At 38.0% G+C, this 15,548-nt stretch overlaps 2 protein-coding genes across 3 annotated transcripts in view; one reads left to right on the top strand and one right to left on the bottom strand.

Moving 5' to 3' along the window:
* RPGRIP1 (RPGR interacting protein 1) overlaps positions 1-15,548 on the top strand; it is a 42,822-nt gene that overhangs the window by 11,275 nt on the left and 15,999 nt on the right. The window contains exons 8-12 of one of the 2 annotated variants that reach the window (XM_046009172.1): positions 417-759; positions 1,922-2,106; positions 2,381-2,584; positions 4,538-4,676; positions 14,011-14,108. In XM_046009172.1, the coding sequence (XP_045865128.1) occupies positions 417-759; positions 1,922-2,106; positions 2,381-2,584; positions 4,538-4,676; positions 14,011-14,108 (969 nt within the window). Of the gene's footprint in view, positions 1-416; positions 760-1,921; positions 2,107-2,380; positions 2,585-4,537; positions 4,677-13,995; positions 14,109-15,548 lie in introns of both variants that reach the window. The other variant, XM_046009173.1, reaches the window with a different exon arrangement.
* Positions 3,346-3,717, bottom strand: LOC123944247 (splicing factor 3B subunit 6-like). Its single transcript, XM_046009175.1, has one exon. It carries the CDS (start codon positions 3,715-3,717, stop codon positions 3,346-3,348), a length of 372 nt encoding a protein of 123 aa, XP_045865131.1.

Below are 15,548 nucleotides of genomic sequence, written 5' to 3'. Positions count from 1 at the left end.
AGCCACAGCCAAGCAGTTCATGAGAATATCTCAGTCTTCCACTCTTAATAAGTATTTGCTGAATGTGAATGGAGGAGAAAAACTGTCGTGCCACAACCAGTCCAGATTCTTTCCTTGGTCAGGCTTGGGTTTGAAATGAAATCATACCCTTGGAGCTAGCTGCCTCCCCCTGCTGTGAACAAAATAGCTTCCCTACTGCATTCTCTAAGATAAGGCTTGAGGGCCAGCACCTCTCTCAAATAACTATCTGCCAGAGCCAGTTTGCAAGCAGGTGAAAGTCATTAGGTTTCTCCGTGACCCAGTCAGAATTCAACAGTTCCTTTAGGTATCGGCTCTTCCTCATCAAGGGTGCTGGGGTTCAGCTATAACTCTCTCAGCTTGCCCTTTTCCTTCATCCAAGACCAACATCTTTCCAGTCCAGATTGGAGACTTGGAAGCATCAGAATGAGCTGCGGGTGGAAATCATCAGATGCTACGGCCTCCAGAGTCGGCGGCTGGGAACCCAGCCCAGTCCATACGTCATGTACCGCTTCTTCACTTTTTCTGACCATGACACTGCCATCATTCCAGCTAGTAACAATCCCTACTTCAGAGACCAAGCTCGATTCCCAGTGCTTGTGACCTCTGACCTGGATAAGTATCTGAGGCGGGAGGCCCTGTCTGTGTACGTTTTTGATGATGAAGACTCAGAGCCTGGCTCATACCTTGGCCGGGTCCAAGTGCCCTTGCTTCCCCTTGCACAAAACAAATCCATTAAAGGTGGGAGTTCAAGGTTATTACATCTTTCTTTTCTCTGCCCAGTGTTGTCTTCCTATCTTACTTTTCTTTGATTATTTGCTTGCAACAGTCTCTTAAAAAACCTGCTGAGAGAGGACTTTAGAATATGGTCAAGAGCAACAGAGCAGAAAACCTGATGTTTATTTGTTTTAGCAGCAAAAGCAAGATTCTTAAGTGGGTAGAGCCACCAACCTAAAGTCCATACATCCATCTCTGAAAAAACCTTTTCTGACTCTAGTGGTTCCTCGTATTTGTGTTTACTTAAGGCCTGTTATTTCTTAGCCCATGATGAGATAGAGACTATAAGCTATGTCCTTAATACTCTCCCATAATTTTCTTGTTTCTTTTAAGCACAAGCTAGACTTTCATGCCACATCATGAAAAATTTCTTGAACCTTTTTTCCACCAATATGGAGCTGACATGAACTTAGGAAGGGTCGACTCTCTGATTCCAGTATTGGGAGGGTGAGGCAGGGGTATCGGTGCTCTCATTACCAAATATGGATGTATAGCCAGTACCAACTCTGTTTAACAAGCTTCTGGATGTTCCAGAAAGTGTGTGAGGAGGCCTCCTTCCTTCCAATACCATAAGAACTAAAAAACAAAACAAAACAAAAAAAACCAACACCTTTGCTCACAACTCATTCTTTACCAAAAAGATGAGGCAGTATGGACCATCTGTTAAATTGATCAGTGTTACAAATCAGAAGTCTAGCATTTAGGAAAAGCTGTTTTGCTGAAATTTTCTTGACTTTTGTTTAGAAATAGGGCCAACTTAAGTGTAGATAATGGTTTCTTTGGTCTACCTATGACTTAGCAAGCATTAGGTAACAGTAATAATAATGCAGACATGTTTATTGGCTGGGTGACTGATGACAAGCAAGGTATACCTTTCCATATGTCTTTTGACTATCCCTTCCTGAAACCTGGAGCTACCCATCTTCCCCTACAAATATTCTAAGTGAATGTTAATATTCACTAATATTTTATGTTACTTCTGAGTGTATTATCATCATGCTTATATAATAGATATTAATGACAAACAAAATATGGAAAAATTCAAAATTGGGGAATAGATAATGTGCTGGTAAATCCTTGCCTGCTTCATGTGATCAGGTCTTATTAATGTCTGTGTGTCTCTCAGGTGATTTTAACCTCACTGACCCTGCGGGGAACCCCAGTGGATTTGTTGAGGCACAACTGGATTGGAAGTCTTTCTACCTACCACCAGAGAGCTTCCTGAAACCAGAAGCTCAGCGTGAGGAGAAGGACACCAAGAACAGTGTAGAGATCTCATCTGAAGAGGAAAAGTCTTTGTTTTCTCCCCAGGTAGCAGATCTCCACCAGTCCTGTGGAGCATTTTTGAGGAAAGCAGTATTAAAATTGTAGTAAAGAAATGCCTTCTGTGTAATGTCACATGTTTGGCAAACATTCTGCATCCCTCATAGTGCCATGAGCCTACCAAGGAAGCAAAACCCTGGGTTTTATTGTTGGGAGGAGAAAGAGATGGTATCTCTCAGCTCTGTGACAGGAGAGACATGAAGTCTCATGCTAGGCTGTTAAACTCTCATCTTGTAAGGCTATCTCTGATCCTTCTATTTAGGACCAGATGGCATTTGCTGAAATTCCCATTGAAGCTGGCCAATATCAAGCTAAGCGAAAACCTCCACAGGTAGGAGAAAGAAAGGAAAGGGAACACCAGGTTGCAAGCTACTCGAGAAGAAAACATGGCAAAAGAACAGGCATCCAAGGGAAGAACAGAATGGAATATCTTAGTCGTAACATCTTAACCGGAAATACACTACAAGTAAGGCCTTAGAAACTCTAAAGAATTAAAATATGGGTTTTAGGGTCCCCAGATATATTATTCTCAGGTAGAAGCAGACACCCAAAATCAGCAGTAATCATGGTTTTTTTGTGGCCAGCATATGTTTCCTCAAACACAAATAGTTTAATTAAATTCGGAACTATTCATTTCAGTGTAATTTAGTTTAACAGCTTATGGACTCTGCAATTTATACTGAGAATTTTACCAGTCTACCTCAACTATAGTCAAAGTAAGTTAAAGAACAAGTAGTTATTGAACAACTACTATATGCTTGATACTGTCTTTTCTTCATAGGAAACTAGAGTAAAGTTATGTAACACCTAAAAGTATATGAGATTATAAATATATATTTTATGATTAAATAAAATTATTATATATTATAATGTATATTGGTTGCATAATTACATTTATATATAATTATTTTATGAAATGATTATAATTATACAATATATATATACGGTTGACCCTTGAACAACATGGATTTGAGCTATATAGATCCACTTATACATGAGGGTTTTTTTCAATAAATACAGTATTATGAACGTATTTTCACTTCCTTATGACTTTTTTCCTAATTTTTTTATGTTACAAGTTTATTCCCATAACATATTCTAACACATATCAAAGTTTCAAGCAGGTCCTTTTGAACTCAAATAAGAAATTACAACATTCAGCTTTAATTAAAAATAGGAAAAGGGTGATGATGGTCATTTAGTCTAAAATGAAAATGCAGAAAATGTTTATTTTGGTGGATCTGTGTTGATGTCATATTTCTCCTTGAGAATCTTCAACTGCTCTTCCTTCTTTTTTGTGTCCAACTTCTGAAATGCCCTGTTGGCATTATAGTACAAAACCACCAGGTATCTGTTATAAACATTGAATCCTGAAAGGTTATCACATGCATTCTTGGCATCAAACATACCTTCATAGACCACATAAGCTGTTCCTCTAGTTTTGGGTGTGTTTCTCACTTGGGTTTGATGAATAGGACCACATTTCCCAAATATGTCATATATTTCTTCAGTTGTGATTTTGTATGGTGAATTTCTTATATATAAAACCCAGTTTACTTCAGGTGGAAGTCGAATGTTCCCCCTCTTGGCTGCTTGCATTGCCGTCTTGGTGGGCTGATAAGGTTGCCGCAGCAAACACTAGAATTCTTCTGGACACCTCTGGAGCTCTCTCTACTCCATTTTTTTTCCAAAGTTTTATTTAAATTGTAGTTAGTTAACATACATGTAATTTTGGTTTCAGGAGTAGAATTTAGTGATTTATCACTTACATGTAACACCCAGTACTCATTGCCACAAGTGGACTTCTTAATACCCATCACCCATCTTCCTCTCTCCAACAACCCTTATTGTTTCTCTTTTGTTTGTTCTCTATTGTTAAGAGTCTCTTGTGGTGTCCTTCCCTCTCTTTCTTTCCCTTCCCATACGTTCATCTTTTTGTTTCTTAAATTCCACATATGAGTGAAATCATATGGTATTTGTCTTTCTCTAACTGACTTACTTCACTTAATATAATACACTCCAGCTCCATCTACATTGTGGCAAACGGCAAGATTTAGTTCTTTTAATGGCTGAGTGATACTCCATTGTATATATAAACCACATCTTCTTTATCCATTCATCAGTCAATGGGCATTTGGGCTCTTGCCATAGTTTGGCTATTCCTGATAATCCTTATGATTTTCTTAATAACATTTTTCTCTATCTTCCTTTATTGTAAGAATATAGTATATAATACATATAACATACAGAATGCATTAATCAACTGTTTATGTTATTGGTAAGGTTTCTGGTCAACAGTTGGTTATTAGTAGTTCAGTTTAGAATGGGGGTCAGAAGTTATATACAGATTTTTGGTGCCCTTAACCTCCATGTTGTTCAAGGGCCAACTGTAATTATATTTGTTGTCTTTATTCTGAAGCAGGTGAACTACACTGAATGGAAGTTCTCAGGGCTTAAGAGCTCCAGAGATGATGGTTTAAAAAATCAGCAAAAGGAAGAGGAAATGACATCATCCCACTCAGCAGTGATGCAGAAAGAAGCCCTAAATCCTATAAATGGTATTGTCTTTTTAAAATCTAATTTCCTGTTTAATCACTAGATTATTTTCTCAAGCCAGTTATTAATTATTTTCATCTTGCATTGATAAACTTTTCATGGAAAATGAGTACTGAAGATCCTAGGCTTAGTTTTATGTTACAAGTGTGAGGGTTAGGCCAACCAAGTCTGGAGTTCTCAAAGTAGCTATCTGTGTATTTCAAGTTAGTTAGCTTGCCAGTTTAGTTACCTAGCAAGTATTTCTTGTGAATTATAGTTTCAAAGAAATAGGAAAAAGAGTGTGATTGGCTTATTTGTGATGTTGATCCAAATTTTTTTAATTAAGGCAAAGCTTTTTTATGTTACAGTGAAAGGTAGACATGGTTACAGGTTATAGTATGGGCAAACTACGTTAATTCAGACCAACTCCCACATTGATGACAACCAAAAAGTTGAAGTTAATATATTTTTTAAAGATATTAACATTTCTTAAAAGTATTAAATAGTCCATAAGAGAGGGAAGAATTACCTAGCTCAATCAGGGAGATGACTGAAGCTCAGAGAAGTGAGCTGGTACTGCTTCAGCCCTGAGACATTTCCAGTCTCAAATAAGTAGTGGAGAGACAGAACCATGCTTTTGGTGGACTTTTGGGGTGGAGAAACAGGATGTAGTCTGAATCTGGTGTCTGCACAGCATAGGAAGATGTCTACCCTGGGCAGAATTGCCCACTTTGGTCTAGGACTCAGAAGTCAGCACCATGCTGAGTCTCTTATGTTCTGAGAGGTAGCACTGTGCTCTGGGCACTTGCAGGGTAGAGAGACAAGGGCTGACCCAGTGCCCACCAGGACTCCAGATACCAGAATTATCAGACAGTGCTTGCTAGCTTCATGGAGATAAAAGCTTAACTTTAAAATGTCAACAAAGAACTGGAGTTATGAAAAAAATTGAGACATAAGTTTTTAAAAAAAACTTTGTCTTTAAAGAATTTCAAACTTACATAAAAGCTGCATGACTAGGACAGAAAAATTCATATACATACAAATTCACACAAATTCACCAACTTCTAGCTTTTTCCCCACTTTCCACTTTATCTTTTAAGCATTGAAGAAGAAGTTGTACATCTCACCTCCCATTACTGCTATATTTCAGCAAGGAAAAGGAAATTATATGACCACATTCAAGTTATCAAGTTCGCAAACTTATCATGGATATATAGTACCTGATGTCCAGTCCATTCTCAGAATTTGCTGGTTGTACCAATGATGTCCATTATTAGCAGTCTTTTCCCCTCTTATCTAACCCAGGATCATACATTGCATTTGGTTATGTCTCTTCAGTTTCCTTTAATCTAGAACAGTTCCTCATCTTCATCTTTCCAGACAAATGACATTTTTGAAGAATATAGGTGAGCTGTTCTGTAGAATGTTCCTCAATTTGGATTTATTTGATGTTTCTTTGTAATTAGATTCAGGTTATGCTTTTTTTTTTTTACAGGAATACCACAAAAGTGATATTGTATCCCCCTCATTCTGTACATGGTGTCAGTTTGTCCCATTATTGGTGAAACTTTTATCACTTGGTAAAGAAAGCATCTGCCAGATTTTTTTCAAAAGTTATCATTTTTACCTCTGTAATTATTAAGTAATCTATGAGACGATATTTTGAGACTACATAATTATCTTGTTCCTCATCAATTTCACTTGGTAATTTTGGCATTCATTTATGGTCTTTTTGCCCGAATCATAAAGACTTTACAAAAATACATTGCAAAATTGTAAGTGAATCAGTAGAAATTATAGAACTGGGAAGCCTGGGTGGCTCAGTAGGTTGGGCAGCTGCCTTCAGCTCAGGTCATGATCCCAGTGTTCCTGGATCGGGCCCCACGTTGGGCTCCCTGCTGAGTGGGCAGTCCACTTCTCCCTCTCCTTCTGCCTCTCCCCCTGCCTCACATTCACTCTCTCTGTCAAATAAATAAATAAATTCTTTTAAAAAAAGAAATTATAGAACTTTTCAATACAGAAATTTATCAGAGGAATAGATGTGTCAGAAACAGATTAGATACAACTGAAGTGAGAAGCATTCCACTGTCCAACTCTTGATCTTAGCTCAGGTCTTGATCTCAGGGTCATGAGTTCAAGCCCTGTTTTGGGCTCCACCTCCTTGCTGGGTGTGCAGCCTACTTAAAAATTTTTTATAAAAATAAAAAATAAATAAAAGGAAAAGATAGCCATGGGTCCATTGGTAAGATGGATAACCAACTTGTCAATAGTTGCAACTATGGCCATAAATTAATGGCAAGATGCCTTCAGTATGCCAAAAGAAAATAATTAACTGCCAACAAAGAATTCTTTACATGACAAAAATATTTTTCCAGAATGAAAACAGAATAGACATTTAACAACAAACCAAAAGGGAGAGTTTGCTTCCAAGCTACATTTTAAGGTTCTTCTTTAGGCTGAAGGAAAGTTATCCCAGGAAGAAACACAAAGATGCAACAAGGAATGAAAAGCCAAGAATATGGGTTAGTTTAAATGACTGTATAAAGCAAAAATATCAACTTGTGGGGCTTAAAATATGGAAAGAGCCCCAGTGTCCATCAACAGATGAATGAATAAAGAAGATATGGTATGTGTGTGTGTGTGTGTGTATGTGTGTGTGTGTGTGTATGAATATTATGCAGCCATCAAAAATGAAATCTAACCATTTGCAATGACTTGGATAGAACTAGAGGGTATTATGCTAAGTATAATAAGTCAATCAGGGAAAGACGATTATCATACGATCTCACTGATATGTGGAATTTGAGAAACAAGGCAGAGGATCATAGGGGAAGAGAGGAAAAAATGAAAAAAGAAGAAACCAGAGAGGGAGACAAACCATAAGAGACTCTTAATCTCAGGAAACAAACTGGGGGTTGTTTAAGTGGAGGTGGGTGGGAGGGATGGGATTGCTGGGGGATGGACACTGGGGAGGGTATGTGTTGTGGTGAGTGCTATATATTGTGTAAGACTGATGATTCACAGACTTGTACCCCTGAAACAAATTATACATTATATGTTAATAATAATAATAAAAGAACAGGTATGCCAGCCTCCAGTTGATGACCAAAACTGAAGAGAGCTTCTTGCCACAGTTTACTATGAGGTGATATTCTGCAGTGACAAGCTCTGCAAGAAAAATCAAACCCAAAGAAAGAAATAATCAAGATAAGAGGAGAAATCAATGAACAGAAAAGGAATAGAGAAAATCAATGAAGCCAACTTAGTTTGAAAAGATCAACAAATTTAATAAGCCTTGAAAGGAAAACAACAAAAACTTCATAAGCTTTTATCTAGAATAACTATACTAATTAAGATCCAATAAGAAATTGCTTAGTAATTTGAATAGAAGTTTAAAGAGTTATTAACTATAACAGGAGATTGAACTGGGTGGAGGTGGGTAATGATTGACTAATAAGAAGTAAAAAGAACTCTAAAAAATACAAAAAGAGCAGATTTAAAGAGCATCCATTAATCCCCAGAGCTGAGACAGAATACCTAAAGAAGAGATAGGTCTGGGAGACAGCTGCTTTCAGAGCTGAAATCCAGACTTCTCTGGAGGGAGTGAAGTCTTATTTTATTGAATGGCACAGAAGTATACTCTGCCTGTACATCAGAACTCCCAAGAAACTGTGAAGTTGACCTCTGGAACACTGCAAGTAAACCATTCTCAAAGAGGTTCCATGCCAGTGGCATTTCACTGCAAAGCTACTTTGGCTGGAGGATCATGGGGGAGGGAAGTGTATACCAGGAGAATGCCCACAGGGAGGTGCCATGTACTGCAGGCCCCTGGAAACTGCTAGAACTGGTTGTTGCAGAAACGATGTGCTACTAGGAATGTGTTCTGCAGGAAACTGTGAGCTGCTGGAGAAGGCACTAAGTTGCGAAGTCTATTGTAGGATCAACGTCCTCTTCTGCAGGAGTCTGCCTGTGTACTGGAACCAGGAAGAGAAACATTTTCCTCCTCCAGTGATTCTTTTGTGCTGTCTACTGACAAAACATAACATGGTGCCAGCTGGCAAAGAAGAAAATTTACAGTCCAACTCTATCATTGCAGAGCAAGTGATGTAGTTTTTATTTTGAGCTGAGAAGCAATTGATATTGCTGATCAAGGAAAAAAAAAGGGCAAAGACACAAATTAGCAAAATCCGGAATGAGTGTGAAGCCACTATAGACTCTACAATAAATGGATTATAAAATGAAATTATGAACAACTTTATGCAACTTAGATAGAAAAGACAAATTCCTAGAAAGATACAAATTACTAGAACTGACTCAAGAAGAAATAGAAGATCAGTGTTGACATATGAAAAGTACAGACAAGAATTAGTCATTTTAAATCTTCCCCCCAAAAAAAGTTCAGTTCCAGATGACTTCACTGATGAAGTCTATCAATATTTAAGGAAGAAAAAATGTCGATCCTTCATAGTCTGTTTCTGAGAATAGTAGAGCAAGGGAAACTTTCTAACTGATTCGGTTATAAAATGGTATTGTCTTAATACCAAAGCAAGCCTAAAACATAAAAAGAAAAGACAACTATAGACCACTATTCAATATGAACATAGATGCAGTATCCTAAATGAAATATTAGCAAACCAGTCCAACAAAATACAAAAATATTAAAAGGTTTGCTCATCATGATCAACTGAGATTTATTCCTGGAATGCAAATTTAGTTTAACAGCAGAAAATTGATTTAATACACTGTATTAATAAAATAAAATCTTTATGATCTCAATAGAGAAAAAAGCCTGTCACAAAATCCAACTCCCACTCTTATTTGTTGTTGAAGATTTTTTAAATGTTTATTTATTTATTTATTAAGATTTTATTTATCTATTTGACAGAAAGAGATAATGAGAGAGGGAACACAAGCTGGGGGAGCAGGAGAAGGAGAAGCAGGCTTCTGCCGAGCAGGGAACCTGGTGTGGGGCTCAATCCCAAGACCCTGGGATCATGACCTGAGCCAAAGGCAGACACTTAACAACTGAACCACCTAGGCACCCCTTATATGTTTATTTAGAGAGAGAAAGAGTGTGAATAGGGGGAAGGGCAGAAGGAGAGGAAGAGAGAGAATCTCAAGCAGACTCTACATAGAGGGCAGAGCCCAATGCAGGATCAATCCCACGACCCTGAAATCATGACCAGAGCTGGAACTAAGAGTTGGTCGCTCAACTGACTGAGCAACCCAGGTGCCCCCCAACTCCCGTTCTTGATAAGAACTCTCACCAAACTAGGTAGAAGAGAATTGCTTCAAACTAATAAAGAATAATAAAATCTGTAGCTAACATCTTATCGTGTTGTAAAAGACTAAATGCTTTTTTCCCTTAACATTGAGAAGAAAGAAAGAATGTCTGCTTTCACTACCATTTCTGAACATTGTAGTAAAGATTTCAATCATTGTAATAAGGCAAGAAAAACAAAGTAAAGTCATACCAATAGGGAAGAAAGAAGTAGTGCTGCCTTTATTTGCAATTGACATGATTTTGTATTTTAAAAATTATAAGAAATCCACAAAAATTTTTTAAAAGCTAAAAGCAAGTGAACAATATTACAGGATATAAATCAAGATACTAAAATCAATTATATTTCCATATGGTATCAATGCACACCTTAAAATGAAATTTTAAAAAAGTACCATTCCAAAAGAATAAAATATTTAGGAATAAATTTAACAAAAGAAATGCAGGACCTATATACAGAAAACTACAAAAGTTTTTGAGAGAAATTAAAGAAGTTTAAAATAAATGTGAGAGGGGCACCTGGGTGGCTCAGTGGGTTAAAGCCTCTGCCTTCAGCTCGGGTCGTGATCCCAGGGTCCTGGGATCGAGCCCCGCATGGGGCTCTCTGCTCAGCAGGGAGCGTACTTCCCTTCCTCTCTTTCTGCTTGCCTCTCTGTCTACTTGTAATCTCTGTCTGTCAAACAAATAAATAAAATCTTAAAAAAAAAACGATTTCTTTAAAAAATAAAATAAATGTGAGAAATGTACCATGTTTATGGATTGGACCATTCATAATTGTTAAGATGGCAGTTCTCACCCAGATTTATATAGAAATGCAAATAATTTAGAATAACCAAAACAACTTTGTAAAGGAAGAAAGTTGAAATTTTTATACTACCTGATTTCAAAACTTACTATAAATATACAATAATTCAGACAGTATTGTATTAGCATAAAGATAGACTTACAGACCAGTGGAACAGAATTGTGAATCAAGATATAAATGTTTAGGGCGCCTGGGTGGCTCAGTTGATTAAGTGACTGCCTTCAACTCAGGTTGTGATCCTGGAGTCCTGGGATTGGGTCCCACATCAGGCTTCCTGCTTCGGTGGGGAGTCTGCTTCTCCCACTGACCTTTCTCCACTCATGCTCTCTCTCATTTTCTCTCAAATAAATAAATAAAATCTTTTAAAAAAAAGAAATAAACGTTTATATTTATGGTCAGTTGATTTTCCACAAAGGTTCTAGGATAATTTAACATCTGATTTTTCCATAAGTGGTACTAAGACAATTAGATATTCACATAGAAGGAAAAAAAAAACCCAACTTAGACCACTGCTTCACATCATACACAACAATTAACCAAAATACATCATAAATCTAAATATTAGACCAAAACTATAGCATCTAAAAGAAAACATAAGATAATAAACTATTTGATCTTATTAAACAAAGATTACTGAGATATGACATCAGAAGCATTATCCATACAATTAAAAATTGATACATTGGACTTCAGCAAGATAAAAAATGCATGCTCGTATGGTCACAGTCGCCAAACTGTGGAAAGACCAAGATGCCCTTCAACGGACGAATGGATAAGGAAGATGTGGTCCATATACATGATGGAGTATTATGCCTCCATCAGAAAGGATGAATATCCAACTTTTGTAGCCACATGGGCAGGACTGGAAGAGATTATGCCGAGCGAAATAAGTCAAGCAGAGAGAGTCAAGTATCATATGGTTTCACTTATTTGTGGAGCATAACAAAGAACATGGAGGACATGGGGAGATGGAGAGGAGAAGGGAGTTGAGGGAAACTGGAAGGGGAGATGACCCATGAGAGACTATGGACTCTGAAAAACAACCTGAGGGTTTTGAAGGGGCGGGGGGTGGGAGGTTGGGGAACCAGGTGGTGGGTAATAGGGAGGGCACATATTGCATGGCACACTGGGTGTGGTACAAAAACAATGAATACTACACTGAAAATAAATAAATAAATAAATTTTTAAAAATGCATGCTCTTCAAGGACACCATTACATTAAGAAAATTAAAAGATCAGCTACAGATGAGGAGAAAATATTTGTAAATCACATTTATGGTAAAGGACTTTTATCCATATTCTGTAAGGAATTCTTACAACTCAATAAAAAGACAACTAATTTTAAAATGGTCAGTAGAGGGGCATCTGGGTGGCTCAGTCAGTTAAGCTTTTGGCTCTTGATCTCAGCTCAGGTCTTGATCTCAGGATTGTGAGTTTAAGCCCTGCATGGACTCCATGCTAAGCATGGAGCCTACTTTAAAAACTAAATAAATAAAAAATAAATGATCAATAGATTTGAATCGACATTCACTAAGAATATTCTTTTTTTTTTTTAAGATTTTATTTATTTGACAGAGAGAGAGAGAGACAGCGAGAGAGGGAACACAAGCAGGGGAAGTGGGAGAGGGAGAAGCGGTCTTCCTGCTGAGCAGGGAGCCCGATGTGGGACTTGATCCTGGGACCCTGGGATCATGACCTGAGCCAAAGGCAGATGCTTACTGACTGAGCCACCCAGGTGCCCCTCACTAAGAATATTCTTGAATGGCTAATAAACACACAAAAAGATGCTCAACAGCATTAGTTATTAGGAAAATGCAAAATAATATAGCAGTGAGATACCAGGACACACCAGCTAGAATTGATATATTCCAGAGGTTGACTGTACAATGTGTTAGTGAAGATGTGAAAAAATTGAAACCTCATACATTACTAATGGAATGTAAAACAGTACAACTACTTTGAAAAATATTTGGCTGTTTCTTAAAAAAGTTAAACATACAGTTTACGATCCAGCAATTCTCTTAAGCATCTATCCAGGAGAGCTGGAAACATGTGTCCACCCAAAGACTTGTACATAATCCTCCCAGCATCATTATTCATCATTCAGAATAAGGAAAGATGTCTTAAATAAAAAACAGAATGTACTAGTCATAAAGAAAATATTGATAGTTGACTTTTTTTTTAAAAGAACTTATTAGAGTGCGAATGTGTACGCATGGGGAGGCGGGGGAGGTGCAGAGGGAGAGGGAGAAGCAGGTTCCCCGCTGAGCAGGGAGCAGGAGGCAGGGCTTGATCCCAGGACCCAGGATCATGACCTGACTGAGCCATCCAGGTGCCCCAAAGTTGACTACTTTAAAAGTAAGAACTTCTTTACAAAAAATTAATCAGGCAAGCTACAGAATGGAAATGATCTTTGCAAACACATGTAAACAAACAAAAGGCTCAAATTCAAAAAATATATAGAACCCCTACAAATCAATTAGAAAAAGACAACCCTATAGAAACATGAGCAAAAGATATGAAAGTCATCCTACAAAAAGGAATTTCAAATGTTTAATAAAAAATATTAGGAATATCAGGGTCACATAACAAGAGAGCGTGTTGGTATATATGGGAGGTAGTGTTTAAAGCTGTCTGGAAAATACAATCTGCCACACCCTGATTACACTGCTTTGTTTTTGACTTGGTCATTTTCTCCAGTCCCTACCAAAGGACCAACTTTCTATTTTCTTTCCTGCCATTCTTCCTTCTTTCTCTTTCTTTCTTCCATTCTTCCTTCCTTCCTTTCCTTTCCTTCCTTCCTCCCTCTCTCTCCCTTTCTTTTTCTCTCTCCCTTCTTTCCTTCCTTCCTTCTCTCTCTCCTTTTCTCTCTCCCTTTTTTCTTCTTTCTTTCTTTCTTTCTCTCTCTCCCTCCCTTCCTTCCTTCCTTTTCTTTCTTTCTCTCTTTTCCTTTCTTCTTTTCTCTTCCCCTCCCTCTCTCCCTTTCTTTTTTCTCTCTCTCTCTTTTTCCCTTTCTTTCTTTCTTTCTTTCTCTCTCTCTCTCTTTTCTTTTTTCTTCTTTCTTTTCTTTTCTTTCTTTCCAAAAGTGAACTTCTTATTTGGGAAGCTTCTGAATAAGTGAATCTTCAAAAAAGAGGATTTGGTTCTCAGTAAATGAAGCCAAAACCTCAGTACTCAAAACCAGTGGCCAGAGAGTAGATTGAAGAGGTAGGTAGTGGGCTAGATACGGTGCTTGGAAATAGTTGTGTAACTGCAGCCTTTTCTCTTGTAGATAAAGAGTCCTGTGAACAGGCTTCTGAAGTCAGTGAAGCACAAACTACAGATAGTGATGAAATCGTGACACCGGTATCTCTGAAATGTCCTAAGGCAGTAAGTACACCCGGGTAATCATTGAGTGTGAGACGAGGTTGTAAATAATGACGCTGTGCTTAACAGCCACATAGGTTAATAATAATCCAATTTTATTTATTTTTTAAAAAAATAAATATTACTTATTTATTTTTTAAAAAAATAAATATTACTTATTTATTTTTTAAAAAAGATTTTATTTGTCAGAGAGAGAGAGCGCGCACAAGCAGGGGGAGAGGCAGGCAGAGGGAGAAGCAGGCTCCCTGCTGAGCAAGGAGCTGGACGTGGGACTCCATCCCAGGACCCAGGGACCATGACATGAGCTGAAGGCAGACACATAATGCCATCCAGGCATCCCAATAATGCAATTTTAATGAACCTCATGGGAAATTAAATATATTTAGTTAAATTTACATTGTGAATGAATAGAAGTCTCTTGATACAGTCTCTGATGAAAGGATCACTATCTTAATTCGGTATAAATGAGTACTTGCTTCAATACTTCTCCTTTATTTGGATCCCTTGCCTGCCTCCTTCATTGTGTGCTACGATTCATCTCCAGCCTGAGTGATGCCCATTTCCTCAATCCACCCAAGGAGAGCAGGTTTACCTTGGGAGGTAGAGGCTGGAAAAGAGGAAAGACTTACTTGTGGCAAAGCTCAGAAAGATCATTCAGTTTCTGAAGTTTTTGACCTAATCTTTAAAACTTGAAATTGCTGGGGCACCTGGGTGGTTCAGTTAGTGAAGCATCTGTCTTCAGCTTAGGTCATGATCCCAGGGTCCTGGGGTTGAGCCCTGTGTTGGGCTCCCTGCTCTGAGTCTACTTTTTCTCTGCCTCTGCTCCCTCTGCCCTTGCCCCCCTCCTTGTGCTCTCTCTCTCTCACAAATAAATAAATAAAATCTTTCTTTGAAAATAAAATAAGGGGCGCCTGGGTGGCTCAGTGGGTTAAGCCTCTGCCTTTGGCTCAGGTCGTGATCTCAGGTCTTGGGATCGAGCCCCGCATCAGGCTCTCTGCTCAGGGAAGCCTGCTTTTCCCCCCACCCCCCGCCTCTCTGCCTACTTGTGATCTCTGTCAAATAAATAAACTCTTTAAAAGTAAATAAAAATAAAACCTGAAATTGCAATTATTTATTAAACATTACAGCCTCAGATCTCTTGTGGAACTAACTGGGGATAAATACACACACACAAATAGATAGATAGATAGATAGAGAGATATATAACTAAATATATACAGATATATTTAACAATCATTGTATTAGAATCTTGTGGGGTTATAAGTGAGGTAGGAAACAATCTCTCTGTTGATCTACTAGAATGCTCCCTGACACATTTGTAGGTGCTCAATAAATATATGTTGACTGAGGCACCTGGGTGGCTCAGTGGGTTAAGCCTCTGCCTTCAGCTCAGGTCATGATCTCAGGTCCTGGGATCGAGCCCCGCATCAGGCTCTCTGCTCA

Source organism: Meles meles, chromosome 6 (genome assembly GCF_922984935.1).
Source record: "Meles meles chromosome 6, mMelMel3.1 paternal haplotype, whole genome shotgun sequence".
Classification (NCBI taxonomy): domain Eukaryota; kingdom Metazoa; phylum Chordata; class Mammalia; order Carnivora; family Mustelidae; genus Meles; species Meles meles.
Note: the sequence above shows the minus strand (reverse complement) of the source record. Positions and strands in the feature narration are given on the sequence as shown.

Bases quoted from the DNA above. Each gene is read 5' to 3' on its own strand.
- LOC123944247 (XM_046009175.1), bottom strand. From the start codon at position 3,717: ATGCAAGCAGCCAAGAGGGGGAACATTCGACTTCCACCTGAAGTAAAC.